General features: G+C 43.2%; 1 protein-coding gene across 1 annotated transcript in view; it reads right to left on the bottom strand.

Annotated features, from left to right (window-relative positions):
• Window positions 1–264: 264 nt before the first annotated feature.
• PLG (plasminogen) overlaps window positions 265–15,400 on the bottom strand; it is a 38,934-nt gene continuing 23,798 nt past the window's right edge. Inside the window, exons 10-19 of the mRNA XM_063124469.1 lie at window positions 14,943–15,114; window positions 12,641–12,810; window positions 9,394–9,542; window positions 7,698–7,791; window positions 5,463–5,583; window positions 4,326–4,400; window positions 3,649–3,789; window positions 2,397–2,503; window positions 971–1,116; window positions 265–530 (exon numbers count right to left, since the gene is read on the bottom strand). Coding sequence (XP_062980539.1) covers window positions 369–530; window positions 971–1,116; window positions 2,397–2,503; window positions 3,649–3,789; window positions 4,326–4,400; window positions 5,463–5,583; window positions 7,698–7,791; window positions 9,394–9,542; window positions 12,641–12,810; window positions 14,943–15,114 — 1,337 coding nt within the window. The 3' untranslated portion in view covers window positions 265–368. The remainder of the gene's footprint in view (window positions 531–970; window positions 1,117–2,396; window positions 2,504–3,648; window positions 3,790–4,325; window positions 4,401–5,462; window positions 5,584–7,697; window positions 7,792–9,393; window positions 9,543–12,640; window positions 12,811–14,942; window positions 15,115–15,400) is intronic.

Raw genomic sequence — 15,400 nt, 5'->3', positions numbered from 1 at the left:
GAGACTCGGGGATATTCTAGGTGCCATTCCTGATGGTTTATTTCTTTTTTTAAAAAATAATAATAATAATGTCTCTGTCTTTTATTTCTGAAGAATGTGACAAAAAGCATGGAGGCAGTGGTCTACCCAGCTCTCATAAAGAATGAAACCTGCTCCCGTTTTCTGACAACGTGCCAAAAGGCGCTAGGATATCTAACAAGCTATAAGCAGCTTTTTTTTTAATACAATACCCGTTGCAGGGAGATAGAAGGCAAACCAATCTGGTTGTGGTGCTTGTACGTATTTATTTTACATTCATGTAAATCATTTCATTACATTGCACTCTGGATCCCTTTTGTGTGATTGTGTGTGTTGCTTCCAACATGAGATCATTGGCTCTCTATTGTACTATTTATCCATGTAATATACCTAGAAGTTCTGAGATAAACACCAGGCTTCATGGGCTCAGCACAGCCAAGTCCCCAAGAAGTGACTCCGTGAAGGACATATCTTCCTTGTTCTTCGCAAACCAGAGGCCCTCCACTGTCGCCCTACAAAAGAGAAAGAAGGGAAATGAACAAAGGAATGTAATATACATGAATGTAGCCATATAAGAAAATTAAACGTATCTGTGATTCTGAAACAGGTCTCACTTGGTGAATTTTATTACCTGACAATCTGTACAAGAGATTATCAGACGCAGGTGTCACTGAAAGCCAAATCAGACATGATGCTATATGCATCTTTAGGTTTTTTTTTTAAAATGCAGATAGAATCAATTGTGGGAGGGGAGGATGGTGTGATAATTAAATATATCAGAGCAGGCATGGGGGAGATTTAACTCTTTCCTCCCCTCCTGCAGTACTGAGGAAAATTCCTCCTCCAAACATAGTATTTACATAGGGAGAAAGTCCCTCATTGGTGCCAGTAACATCCACACGTCAGTTATTTCATGTAGAAAGCCGAAGATGCCTTCCTTAATTCCTCTTACCTGACAACTGTCGGTTCCACCATCAATATTACCAGCACAGAGTTCGGTGGTTCTGACTCTCCCATTCAGGAATTCAGGCCGATTACACACTTTATTTTCAATTACAGGGAAGCCAGTCTCTTTAAGAAAGCCATCTCCACCAGTTCCTTTTCAAGCAAGGGGGGAAATGTAAATGGGATGAACAACTCCTGAACAATACAAACTTCATGATTCAGGAAGCAGGGTGGGAGAAGATTCATTTCCTGGTGTTCTCCTTTTTTTGCCTTTTATATAAAATTACTTAATGCAACAGGACTCTAAAATACATTATATATCTCCATACTGTGAGATGAGACTAATGGTATTCTAGCTTGCTGTAGAGGCTCGAGATGTCATGGTAAGTAAACGCCATGTAAGATGCTGAGCAGTGAAATTCCTGCAATGGTGCAACAGCAAACTCATCCTATGCGGAGCCTTGCAGCTTTTTGGATGAAAGCCGCAATCAGTGGTGCCATAAATGCACTGATGGCTTGATATCTGTCACCAAAAGGAGCAGAAGTAAACTTGGGGTCCCACTTTGTAGCTTTGCACAGAGTCTGAGGTTACACCTCTAAAGCAAAGCAGGGAGCTGTCTTCATGCCGCTGAGTTGGTGCCGCTCCATCGCCAAGCCCTGCGATATCGCTGGTGCAGGGTGACAGTGAGTAGTACAGGCACAGGGAAGCAGCGCAGGCTTTCCGGCAGCCATTAGGCTCACCAACCTGCCCCCTGCCTGAGTGGACAGCAATCAGCCAGGGATCGCCATCCACCCGGCCACGCCTCTGCTGCAACTCCGGAGCGAGGCTAGATGGAGGATACGCTGTACTCGCCTTGCTCCGGAGAAAAAAGTTGGGGTAAGTCCCCGACTTTTCTCTTCTGCAGCTTCAGCACAAAGCCCCAGGCTGGGGGTGTGATAGCTGCTGTGTCGTATAATCAGTGCAGCACGACCATGCACCTACCCCCAGGGCTTTCCATGCATTTAGACAGCCTGGTCTGTGCCCCCATATAGTTTCATGAGAAACTATATGGGGGTGGGTGGAGTTCTGAGCTGCCCAAAGAGTGGGATATAAGCATTAGCACTGACAGCAACTACTGTATTGTTCCTGGTGATCTCCAGAGGTCCAGGATTGGAGCAATGGTGGGATAGGTTGTACTCCTTTAAGGAGGAAATTTGAGGACCCTACTGCAGGTGGTTCTAGCTGACCCAAGTCTGGCAATTGCAGTAGCACTGTGTACCTCACCTTCCACAACCATAAAAGTAATCACATCCCATTAAAACAAAGAATAGAGCAATGACCACATTCAGGTGATCCATTAGGACAGATGCTTTTCTCACTGTAAGTAGAATCATGTAAAAAACACATAAACATTTGGCTACTTTACATTCTTAGCTGCACAGAATTAACTCACCTTTTGTATCACCCCAACCGGTGACAAAGCATTCTGATCCGCCTGGTACCACTGAATTGACTGGAGGCAAACATGCTGGAATTACCTCATTGGTGATCAGTAGAGGGCTGAAAGAAACATTTCCAAGAAGTTTGACTTTGAGCCAATCTACACTGATGTCCCCCCCCCCCCCGGTGTTATAACAGCAGGGCAAGGGGCCATTTTGCTGGACAGCACTATGTGAGAGCAAGTGAGAAGGGAAGAGAGTAGGACGGGGCCGGGGGAGAGAGTCCCTCACCAGATGAACAGAAGAAGAGAGGAAGGCTGAAGCAGGTTGAACGTGGACCAAGGAGGAGGAAGACAGGGAAGTGGCATTAGTCCACCCTGCTGGCAACTGCCCAGGCAAGGAAGAGGGTAGCAATAGCAATAGCAGCATTGCACCTTCTCCTGACTACCCCATCCTTCTCCTCCTCTGCAATTTGTGTGCATGTGGCTACTCTTGACTGTGGATGTACAAAGGAGCTGAGTTGGGAATTACGATGCAGTTTCTCCTTAAAACTCCATTGCTGGGCAACCTCAAAGCTGCGCACGCAGTCAGCAGAGTTCAAAGTCAACAACAACAAAAACAGGAAACTGGAATGGCAATTTGTCCTCCAATGGCAGCAGGATACTAAGGCTTGTGTCATGTACCCATGCTAGAAACATGTGGCCTTTCCAACTCCTCCTCCTATTACTTTTTTGTGTTACACTGAACCATGCTATGGATACGCTGGATATTGGGTTGTAGTCATTAGTATGTCCCCCCAGCAACAATTGTATTTTGAAAAAATACCAGCATGGTGGTGCTTCAGATACAAAAGGGGCTCTAGTGTAGATCCTCACTTTGTTTGCACTTTGTCTTCATTGCTGTTGCTGTAGTTGTTAGCATCTGGTCCATGGAACATCAGGCATCATTGTTTTGAAGTGAGGCATTCCCTAGAAGTCTAAAGTTTCCTAGTTGGTCTGTCTTTATGAAATGCTTTGAGTATGCTGGGGAAAGCAGAAGCAGCTGCTCCCTGCAGTTACAGTGATGGTTTCAACTATGCTAGCACAACACCCTTTTAAAGAGAAGCATGGCACTGTGGTCAAAATGCCAGAACCACTTTGGGAGCCACTTCACACAAACATTTCACCACAATGGAACAGAGCCAACCCAAGCTACCACATCACAATGACATATAGGCCGAGTGGTGAAGGCACCGTTGAAGATCAACAACTGGGATGCAAAAGATACCTGCTCAGTTTCAGCAGAGCAAGGTCTGCCCCACTTGGTTCTTTGAACATTTTTTCAACGTTTCGGTGTTGTGCGGATTGCTCTGGAGCCCTCTCTTTGTGTAAGCCAACCACCACTTTGTAAGAAGAAGGTCTTGATGATCTGCAAGGGGAAAATTTACTATGTGAGAACATCTCCAGATAACCATATCTCCTCACTGTGGCTGACCAGGGCAGAATCCTCTAAAAACTTGTATTAGAGGCTAGGAGTGTTTTCAGACGAGGCTTTTATTGTGCCATTGCCCTGCTTCATTCATGGTATTTTACAGGGTTGTCCTCCACATTGTTGTCTTCCACTCATAAACCTTCTATCCCATGTTTTTTCTACCATTTCTTCCATCTTTTTTCTTCCTGCAGAAAATCCATTAGGGGAAAAAAGATGGAATTGCTGCACAATGCTTTCCAATTGGCAGCACGAGGAGCTCTCCGTCTGGAAGCACCCAAATGGCTCGAGCCACACATTAAAGCTCCACATTGACCTACCCCACCATGTTGTTATGCGTCTCACAGCATCTCAGTCACATACCTCTTCAGGGGGTGAAAATATGGCCAAGTTGGCAGCAACTATTTGGAAACATGCGAGCCGCTGAGAAAGAGGTATGTTCAGAGAAAGCAGTGCCTACTGTTAGAAAGGCTTACCGGGATAAGCAGTGAGTTGCCGTCACAACCCACTGTGGATGTACCACTGTGCCTCCACAGAAGTGCGCATTGAAACTGAAAGAGAGGGGAAAGCAATAGATTAGTTTAATAATATAATACGGAAGTCTTTCTGTCTGGTGAACATGTATTTTCTATTCAGTGGCAATCTTATTAACAACAACAACAACAACACATGATTACAATGAATGTTGCTCAATCAGTTGTCTTTAAAACCGTTTAAATGTTGAAGAGGTTTTAGAGAGAGTCTAAAACTTTTTTTTACAAGCCATGAAAGCTTATGTCACAATAAGTGTGTTCGTCTTTAAGATGCCACAAAACTCTCTTGTTTTGGTTACAGCAAATTAACACAGTTACCCCTTTGGGAATTATTAATTTCCCCCAAGCGCAAATGCATGCTATATCTAATGCATTCCTTCATTATAGCACTTTTATCCCGCCCTTTAGCCGAAAAAGGCTCTCAAGGCGGCTTACAGAAATATTTCTTAAGACATTCCCTGCCTACAGGCATATAATCTAAAACAAACATGACACAAAAGGAAAGGGGACTGGTAGGGAGGAGGGAAAATGTGACTGTCCCTTCAAATGCCCAGCGAAGTAGTAGCAGCTGTATTTATCCGTGAGTGCTTCTTGATGAAGGACTCCTACGCTTCCAATCAGAATGCTTTGTGCAGCAATTCTGTCTTCTTTTCCTTATGGGTTTTCTGTGCTTTCCTTGTGCTGTCTGGAGCTGAGGCGTTGAGCTTCCAGCTCAGAGGTGCAGACCTTGGGATCCAAATGATGAAATTGGGGTGGGGTGGGATAGTGTATGGGGAGCAGGGAGGCGGTTGCCCCTCTGCAAGAAGCTCTGCTCCTCTCCTCCCATTCATGCGGGAGGGGGAGGGGTTGCTTGTATCCCTTCCTGATGGGATACAATGCAGACTTCTCCAACCTGGTGCCCTCCAGATGTATTGGTCTGCAGCTCCCATAATTGACCATGCTGGCTGGGAATGATGGGATTTGCAGTCCAGAATATCTGGAGGGCTGGTCTATTACCTTCCCCCGCCCCCCATCACACACACATATACACACACAACTTGAGAGATGCTTCATCACCTAATGGAATGTAGCTTTTCATACCTTGTTCGCACACTGGCCTGCCAGGGCCAAGAATGAGGCTTTGAAACACATCCACCAACAATCCTTCCAGTACACAGGTTTGGTGTATACTTGGATTTTCCACACTCATATTCAGGAGCAGCTGAAGAGTGAATAGAAGAGACACAGAAGCGTGATGTATAGCAGGATGTGTCAGGAAGGATTATAACTACAGTCGTGTGAAAAAGAAAGTACACCCTCTTGGAATTGTATGATTTTACATATCAGGACATAATAACAATAATCTGTTCCTTAGCAGGTCTAAAAATTAGGTAAATACAACCTCAGATGAACAACAACATATGACATATTACACTGTCATGATTTATTTAACAGAAATAAAGCCAAAATGGAGAAGCCATGTGTGAAAAAGTAAGTACACCCTTACTGCTTCCATAGGAATTAAGATGCTAAGTAGCAGGCAGGTGCTGCTAATCAAATGTCCATGATAACTGATCATCAGCAAGTATGACCACCTCTATAAAAGTCGAAGTTTTTTCAGTTTGCTGGTCTGGAGCATTCAGGTGTGTCTTAACACAATGCCAAGGAGGAAAGACATCAGCAATGATCTTAGAGAAGCAATTGCTGCTGCCCATCAATCTGGGAAGGGTTATAAGGCCATTTCCAAACCATTTAAAGTCCATCATTCTACAGTGAGAAAGATGATTCAAAAGTGGAAAACATTCAAGACAGTTGCCAATCTTCCCAGGAGAGGACATCCCAGCAAAATCACCCCAAGGTCAGACAGTGCAATGCTCAGAGAAATTGCAAAAAACCCAAGAGTTACATCTCAGACTCTACAGGCCTCAGTGAGCATGTTAAATGTTAAAGTTCATGACAGTACAATTAGAAAAAGACTGAACAAGTATGGTTTGTTTGGAAGGGTTGCCAGGAGAAAGCCTCTTCTCTCTAAAAAGAACGTGGCAGCATGGCTTAGGTTTGCAAAGTTGCACCTGAACAAACCACAAGACTTCTAGAACAATGTCCTTTGGACAGACAAGACCAAAGTGGAGATGTTTGGCACAGCGCCACATTTGGCGAAAACCAAATACAGCATATCAGCACAAACACCTCATACCAACTGTCAAGCACGGTGGTGGAGGGATGATGATTTCGGCTTGTTTTGCAGCCACAGGACCTGGGAACCTTGCAGTCATTGAGTCGACCATGAACTCCTCTGTATACCAAAGTATTCTAGAGTCAAATGTGAGGCCATCTGTCCGACAGCTAAAGCTTGGCCTAAATTGGGTCATGCAACAGGATAATGATCCCAAGCACACCACCAAATCTACAACAGAATGGCTGAAAAAGAAAAGAATCAAGGTGTTGCAATGGCTTAGTCAAAGTCCAGACCTCAACCCGATTGAAATGCTGTGGCGGAACCTTAAGAGAGCTGTGCATAAACAAATGCCCTCAAACCTCAATGAACTGAAGCAGAGTTCATAAAGAAGAGTGGGCCAAAATTCCTCCACAACGATGTGAGAGACTAATAAAGTCATACAGAAAATGATTACTTCAAGTTATTGCTGCTAAAGGTGGTTCTCCAAGCTATTGAATCATAAGGTGTACTTACTTTTTCATACATGGCTTCTCCATTTTGGCTTTATTTCTGTTAAATAAATCATGACATGGTGTAATATGTCATGTGTTGTTGTTCATCTGAGGTTGTATTTACCTAATTTTTAGACCTGCTAAGGAACAGATGATTGTTATTATGTCCTGATATGTAAAATCATACAATTCCAAGAGGGTGTACTTTCTTTTTCACACAACTGTATATCAAGAATGAGAATAATTGATTTTTTTAAAAAAATCAGGAGTAGAGATCTCTCAAGGGGACCAGAGTGGCAGCAGGGGTTTTTTGCTGCTCCTGCCAAGCTATCCAACGGGCTGAACCCCTCAGCACCTTGGATAGCTCCTTCAGAGTTCTGATTGGTTCTGACAGAAACCCAGAGGAGATTCACAGCCCCACTGAAATAGGAGCCGACAGTCTCCACTTGAAAGAAAGAAGGAGTGAAAGAACGTGTGAGAGAGGGGTTGGCAGAGAGTAGGAAAGATAAAGGGGTGGCAAAGAAAATGGATGGCCCATTGAGAGCTCTGGCCCTGCCCACAATGGCGTTGGGCCCACCCAGCACTTACTCTGTCTCTGACTAGACCTGGTATGTGACTCCTGAGAGATTCCCTGCTTCTGTGATAATTTTTTACAAGCATACTTACGGCACTTTGGGATGTCACAGTATTCCCAGGGTGTGTCTGGGTCTGTGGTATAGCACCAGGGGCCATTAATATCACCATCAGGATTTCTGCAATGCTACAGAAAAACAGAAATAAAAACAACATTAATAACAGAATTAAGCAATCCACTAACTTTGTGTGTGCGCATAAACAGAGTGTTGTTGTTGCTGTTATTTTCAAAATGTAGCCAAAATAAAATTTCAGTTGTATAAATATAATGAGAACATCACTTTGCAAACTCTACAAAAGTTGGGCATCAGCTGTCCAGCAAAGACCCCTGGTTAGGCCAGGTGCAGACAATAATGCCAGCTCCCTAGAAAGCATGGTTTGCACATTTTGAGTGTGACTCAGGAGTGCAGGATCTGCTCTTCCTCCTCCCCTCATGAACATGAATCCCCCATTCTCTAAATAGCCTTAACCACAGTTTGGTGTTGCATGTACTCTGAAGTTAATTGATAACTCTTAATCTCCCTTTTAACTAGGTTGTGCATACTCATTTTAATACCTAGTTTCAAATTCTTTTTTTTGTATTTGTAAGTTTTCCAATAATACACTTTTCGAGTAATAAATCCAACATCTGGTTCTTATGTTCTAAATGCTCCTTTGAGGGCATTCAGTCGTTTTTCCTTAGGGTGTTATTTGGCTTTCCCAAGTGTGTCTCTGGAGCTGCTTTAAAGTTGGAGGCTGGACTGAATTCTGTAAACTGTTTGGCTTGGATCCATGTTATCCACCTCTGGCTATGTTGTAAATTGGCACTTCCAACAAATTCTCCGGCATCCAAGATCTTGTCAGACCATTTTGAATCTCCCTGGTCAGAGGCTGTGACAAGTAAAATCAACTCGGCAGGGCTTTCATCCCCTATGTTACTATCTTTGGATCTAGCAAGTGCCAAATCAATTGTGAAACAGAGGCTGCTCAACATAGATATACAAGACCTTCAGAGTGCTGCTCGGGGTCCATGCTCCCCCCCCCCCCCCAGTCCTTAGGCTTACCAGTCTCTTTTTGCAAAGATGGGATGCCCTACCTGCGCTGGTTAACAATTCCCAAATACATGAGAGCATTCTCATTAGCTAGTGTTAACATTCTTCCCTCTAAACTTTTAGATGGCAGATATAATAAAATCCCATTGCTCAACAGATGCTGCCCCTGTAATAATATCGAGGTGGAAACCATATCACATGTGTTATTGTTCTGTAGATTTTATCAAGGGGCTAGGAATGATCTTCTGAATTCCACTTTACAATCTTTTCCCAGTCACCCTACTGAATTCCTAATCACCTTCTTACTTCAGAGCTCAGACAAGTCAATTGCCGAGCAAGTGGCCAAATTTTTGAACTTGGCCATTTCTATTAGATCCTCCATGACTAATTGTCTTTTTAACAGCAAAATGCTCAGTCCTTTTGTATGTAACTTTTGGTGTGCTGGAATGGTCTATTGACTGCAATAACATTTGTTGTTGTTTTAATTAACATTTAACAAAGAAGGGGGATATGAAATGGGACAGATCAGAGAGAAAGGGAAGGATGAAAGGGAAGGAAAAATGTCGGAAATGAGAGGGTGGGCATTGCAATGCTTGTAATTTCCTGCATGAGAGCAGTCATAAATCTTCTCTGATAGAGTCTGTTTCTCTGCATTCCTGAACAAACGCTACCCGGTTCCTATGTATAATACAACTTACATTTCTTTCCAGTCCTGAACGTGGGTGAGTCTGTGGCGTGAAGGAATCGTGCCTATGAGGTGTCTGCAAACGCCACTCTTGGCAAGTCTTGCCACTTGTTGTTGAGGCAATCTTTCCACGATACTCCCCACCTTTTCCCAACCTGCAGCCTTTAAAGGGAGATCAAAGATGGGTGGAGTTTTATACACAAAGGTGATCCATGATTCAACTGTCATTCCCTTCACCCAGAAAAGCCTGGGCCTTGTAGTTGTATGTGTGCGTGTTTGTGTATTGCGGATGGGATGGGGCTAGCTTTCAACAGCTCTGTTGGCTTTAAAGGGTCCAACACATACATCCCTGGCTCTGATGCAAAGACAGAAACCTTGCACATAGCATCTAGTTGTGCACATGTGTGTCTCCATCCAGGTAGAGATAGAAACCCCTAGTGCCCCTTAGTTGCTCTGGGGAGAATCTTCAGTTTGGAAGGCAAAAGTCATCTTCTTAAAAACAGGAAGTTCCCAGCTGGGCTGCCCTATGTACATATACTAAAATATTAATCTTCCCCAATGCTGTGAAACAGCATTGTTGAAAAGAAAATGTTAAATTCAAAGAGCTTCATACGATGTCACAGGTAATTATAATTATTATCATTCCCACAGTCCTTGTTTTTGGAGAAACTTCATAACAAAGGTTTTGTTTTTGTTTTTACATCATTTTTAGGTTAGCTTTAAGGATAAAACCCTTATAGGCATAAGTCAGGAAAAATAAGCCTGTCCTGATAATCACTATAAATGTCCTTCCAAGTAGAATGATAGGATATACATATATACATGTGAGGTAACTATTTTAGTGCCATTAATATCTATGGTGCTTTCCTGAATAACATATGTATATATGGAGCGTGTTCAGAGGAGGGCAACCAGGATGATCAGGGGTCTGGAAACAATGACCTATGAAGAGAGACTGAAAGAACTGGGCATGTTTAGCCTGGAGAAGAGAAGATTCAGGGGAGACATGATAGCACTCTTCAAATACTTAAAAGGTTGTTACACAGAGGAGGGCCAGGACCTCTTCTCGATCCTCCCAGAATGCAAGACACAGACTAATGAGCTCAAGTTTCAGGAGGCCAGATTCCAGCTGGACATCAGAAAAACGTCCTAACTGTTAGAGCAGTACGACAATGGAACCATTTACCTAGGGAGGTTGTGGGCTCTCCCACACTGGAGGCATTCAAGAGGCAGCCGGTATGCTTTAGGGTGGATTCCTGCACTGAGCGGGGGGTTGGACTTGATGGCCTCATAGGCTCCTTCCAACTCTACTATTCTATGATTCTGTGTAATAAGACAGGTCCTTGTCCCAAAGAAGTTACTAGTCCAACAATGAACAATGCAAGTATAACCATGAAGAGGAAGAAGTGGTGAGAGACAGGCATTAGCAAGAAAAACTATAACATTTGTAAGTGACAAGTGAAGATTTAAACTGGATTTGGAATGGAAAGGGAAACCAAGGGTGCGTTCAGATGAAGGGCTTCCTAAAGCAACTGTTCCAAAGTCATTGTGCGGCTATGTCTTTTTCTCCTTAACAGATTCTCTGCATTAAGAAATAAAGACGGGATAGTCAGAACAGAAGGCAAGAAAGAAGAGTGGATTCTTTAAAACTACACTATGATTATAAGCAGAAGAAAAAGATGAACCAATGAAATGAAATTGAAAGATCAGCAGCTGACTGCAACTTGTAAGTAAGATTACAACCTCGGGAAAATTTACAGTGCAAAGTAAGATCCTATACACGACCACTCAAAAATAAGCCCCAGTGAGTTCAGTCAGACTCAGGGCTTCTCCACATGGGACTTTTATCCCATGATTGAGATTGCTTACTCATGGACGTTTGCTGGAGGGTGACATTGTCACCCTCCAGCACCTCTCCTTTGATTTCCAACCATATCCACGGCTTGGCTTAAAGAGGTAATAAAAAGATCCAGTTTCAATCAGTTTGAATTTGTCCCTATGAGGAGGAAGTGGTGCTATAACAGCACCATGTAGTGGCTGTATAATGAAACATGTTGAACTCGCTGATAAAGGGAGGGGGGAAGTGGGGGAAGGGAAGCAGAAGCCCCGATAAAATTGTGGGGCAGCGGGTGGGGAACCCTCTGTGTGCAGAAGCCCTCACTCCCAGATAAGAGTGCACAGGATTGTATACTGCTGCAATCATAGCTACACTTACCTGGGACTGGGGCTTTAGCTAGACCTAAGGTTTATCCCGGGATCGTCCCGGGGTAGTCCCTGCCTGCTCCCGGGATATCCTGTGTGTCATTTGCATGAACAGGGATGACTCCGGGACGATCCCGGGATAAACCTTAAGTCTAGCTAAGGCCTAAGTCTCACTGCACGGGGCTTAGTTCTGAGTAAATAAGTAAAGGACTGAACTGAAAGTTTGTCAGAAAAAAATAAGATTTCCACTGAAAAATTAAGGATAGAGAAGTAGAAAGATTGGACAGAGAGTAGGAAGAAAGGCTGGCATCAAGAAATAAAGTTGTAGATTATCTGTGTCAAACTGATAAGGCAAAAAAGTGACGCTTTGTAAATGTGGCAGTGAAGTGGCTCTTAAAAAGCAAGTCAAACCTAGTACAGAAAAAAAAATTAACCTTCCAGTTCTGAGGTTACACAACTCTATTACTTTTGCTTCCTTAACATTATAGACAGGCTCTATAGAAAGCAATATACAATGTAGAAAGTAATAGAGAACTTGGCTACAGCATGCTGCTTGAAAACTTCAAACGTAGGGGCACATTTAGGAGATTCAGGGCACATAAAAGTTAGTACTTCTGCACAAAGTGCATAATTAAGCTATAGAATTCACTTCCACAAGGTGATGGCCACCAAATGGGATGGCTTTGAAAGGGGGTTAGACAAATTCCTGGAGGAGAAGGCTGATGGGTCCTGATGGCCCTACTGTATACTACCGCCAGTATGAGAGGTTGTATGCTTATGTACACCAGTTCTGGGAGACATGGGTGGGAGGGTGCAGTTGAAGTCACATCCTGCTCCTGGGTTTCCCATGGGCAGCTGGCTGGCCACTGTATGAACAAAATGCTGACTAGATGGATCCTTGGTCTGATCCAGCAGAGCTCTTTTAATGATCTGATTTCTGTGTTACATTCTACAGTAATTAAATATATTTATTTAGCCACTTCTGCACTGAATACTATAGCACTTCTGCAGAAGTGATACTTTTTACTGACTACCGGTTCTGGGGGGAGATGTCATACCAAGGTTTGGGGCCAATGTAGGCTGTTGTTGTTGTGGTCGTTGTTGTTGCACAGTATCAACACACTTTCGCAGATTGCAGTACTCCCATCTTGTACTGGGATCAGTAGTGTAACACCAGGGGCCTTTATCATCATTATCCGGGTTTCTGCAGTAGTTTTTCCTCAGGTCACTATAAATATAGATGCAGAATGTAATATTATATGGTGTGAAAGATTTCCTGTGTTTTGAGGCTAGTTGCTTGAGGGTTTCTGAAATGTTCCTCAGCCGGCTGAAACCAAAGCTGTCTGTACCTAAGCAATACACTTTAGCTTTGTGCCTTGGGAGGCAGGCTAGACAGCTGATGGCAACTTCTGATCAGCATAAGAGCTCCATCTGACAAGCATTTTATTGCACACTCATTACTGGGCACTCAGGTCCCTCACATGGCGTTGTCTGCCTCTTGCTCGCCTTCCGCTCCTTATGGCCTTCCTTGCACCACAATAAAAACTGCAGAAAGTCCGAAATATTTTTAAAACCGCAATGTGTGCAGGAGAAGGAGAGTGATTAGAACGCCCAACTGAATGGGCCTCGTGTTTGTTGTTTACTTCCTGTTTTGAAACAGGAAGTAACTGAGCAACGAAACCAGGAGCGGAGAAGCGACGGTAGGGAGCGTGTTTTCCCACATGTGATGGAGCCCTAAACCTGGCCTTGTGGCCACACTGTTTAACCACATTTGATGAGATTTTTGGGGCAAGCTAATATTAGGTCTAATATATCCCAGAGGGTATTTTTTTAGAAGCTTAAGTTGAAAAATTACAGAATGGTGGCCAACCTCAAGTTATTTGGGGCAACGATGAGAAACCTATACAATAAATGATATAATCCCCATTGTAGAGCATAGAGCATTAAACAATGCAGTTTGATATATAAACTAGTATTATATGACACTGATGCTGAGAAACACTACATCTCAATTTAAACAAATATATGCATCATTTTCTACTCAGAACAACTATGAAAGCTTCAGCAATACAGAGATAGCATCTGATATTAACACAGAACAAGGCATTAACTCTTTATGACATCCATGTTTTTTTCCATTTGCTTTTTATATCTGATCTTATAATTGGCATGTTAACTATTTCTGTTGAAAATCTAGTAGAGGATTCCATTATGACTTTTCAAGAACAAAACTCTTAAGAGCCGTTTCCGTACCTCCCCACTTTGATAGAATGTATATGGGCAAAAGCGGGGACGAACGGACTAGAATGGGTGCGCAAACAACTGCCTGCACACAGGTGAAAACTGCAATTCCAAGAAAATCTTTAAACTACAGTATTTTAGCCATTTCCTTTCCGAACATTATTTTTATGAAGTTGGGACAAATATTATTATGATTAGAATATTCTGGCGTTATCATCTGCTTAAACAACTGGGGTTGAGAACTCAGTAATTCTGCCTCTGCATCAACTGGAGCTTGAATGACAGTGGATTCTCCTTCATGAGAGAGTGTAGCCAATGCATTCAGAAATCATGCTTCTTTTAGAAGTCAGGGAATCTCCCCTCTTAATTTACAAATTTTACGTCATGTCATTCAATGTTGTTTATACGTGTAATGCGTCCTCCATTTCATTGCCAAAGGCAATGAGAACTCTTATGGACTTCTCCCCTTAGAGCTTGTTTCCAATGTCATTTTTGTGTTATCACACCATGGGCTACATTCATTTATTTGCCATTGAAATATTAATTTCAATGTGGCAGCATCAATGATAAATGCACATGAATCCTATTCATTGAGAATTTTGTTCTCTGGCTCCATTTGATATCCTTTGTCCAGTTTGTCCAGTCTCCTCTGCCTCAAAAGAAAGTGAAAAATGCCAATGAGCCTCTTGGCAAACCTTCCCTTGCTTGGTGTTGCCCAGATGTTTTGGACTCCATCATCCGCAGCCAGCATGGCCAATGGTCAGGAATGCTGGGAGTTGTAGTTAAAAACATCTGTAGGGGACCAGGTTGGGGAAGGCTGCTCTAGACCACCAGTGACATCACATGTAGGTGAAATGGTGGATATGTGCCACAGGAAACAGCAGCTCCCTGCCCTATCTTCTTCTCTCCCTTTCCCAGGTAACGTGCAGTACTAAAAATACGCAATGTGCTGTCATCTACACTGCAGGTTTCCCCATCTCTAAGAGCCATTGGAGAATAATCTAAAGGTGGGAACCTCACCAAGAGAGTCTCATTTAACCTTAAGCCATTCTAAGTTATTTCCTAGCCCCATCAAAATCGACTGCACACTCTTTCTGTTTAAGATTGAGGTGAACGTACGCATCTGGGAATGCAGATGGGGTTTTAGTGTGACGATGGGGTGTCATAGAGCTCCATGCTTGGCATTTCTTGCCTGAGACAGTCAGTACTGTGGTACCCCGGTAATCGCTGCCAGTGCCCCGATAACAGTCTTCGATCATTATAGTTTGCACAGGAATAACAGGAGCTGCAGCTGTATCAGAATAGAACAAAAAATACCATACATAAGCAGCATATTGGTTCTTTCCAAATGTACTTGGCCAGTCTTGTTAAAGCCCCAGTTCTGTAGAATTATGTAGTGGTAGTAGTGCAAGTACTGAGAAATGTTCAGGAACAAGGCAAAGTGAAAAGAGATGGTGTAGGCATAGCTTAAGAGCATCTGGACCTCTTCTCAATGACTGATAGCCTTCCATTGTTGATTGTAGATCGATCGGTGGCTTTCTGCAGCCCAATCCTCACTTATTTCCTGTTTATTTGCT

The sequence above is a fragment of the Elgaria multicarinata genome, chromosome 4 (genome assembly GCF_023053635.1).
Source record: "Elgaria multicarinata webbii isolate HBS135686 ecotype San Diego chromosome 4, rElgMul1.1.pri, whole genome shotgun sequence".
NCBI lineage: Eukaryota > Metazoa > Chordata > Lepidosauria > Squamata > Anguidae > Elgaria > Elgaria multicarinata.
This window is presented reverse-complemented; position numbering and strand designations above follow the sequence as displayed.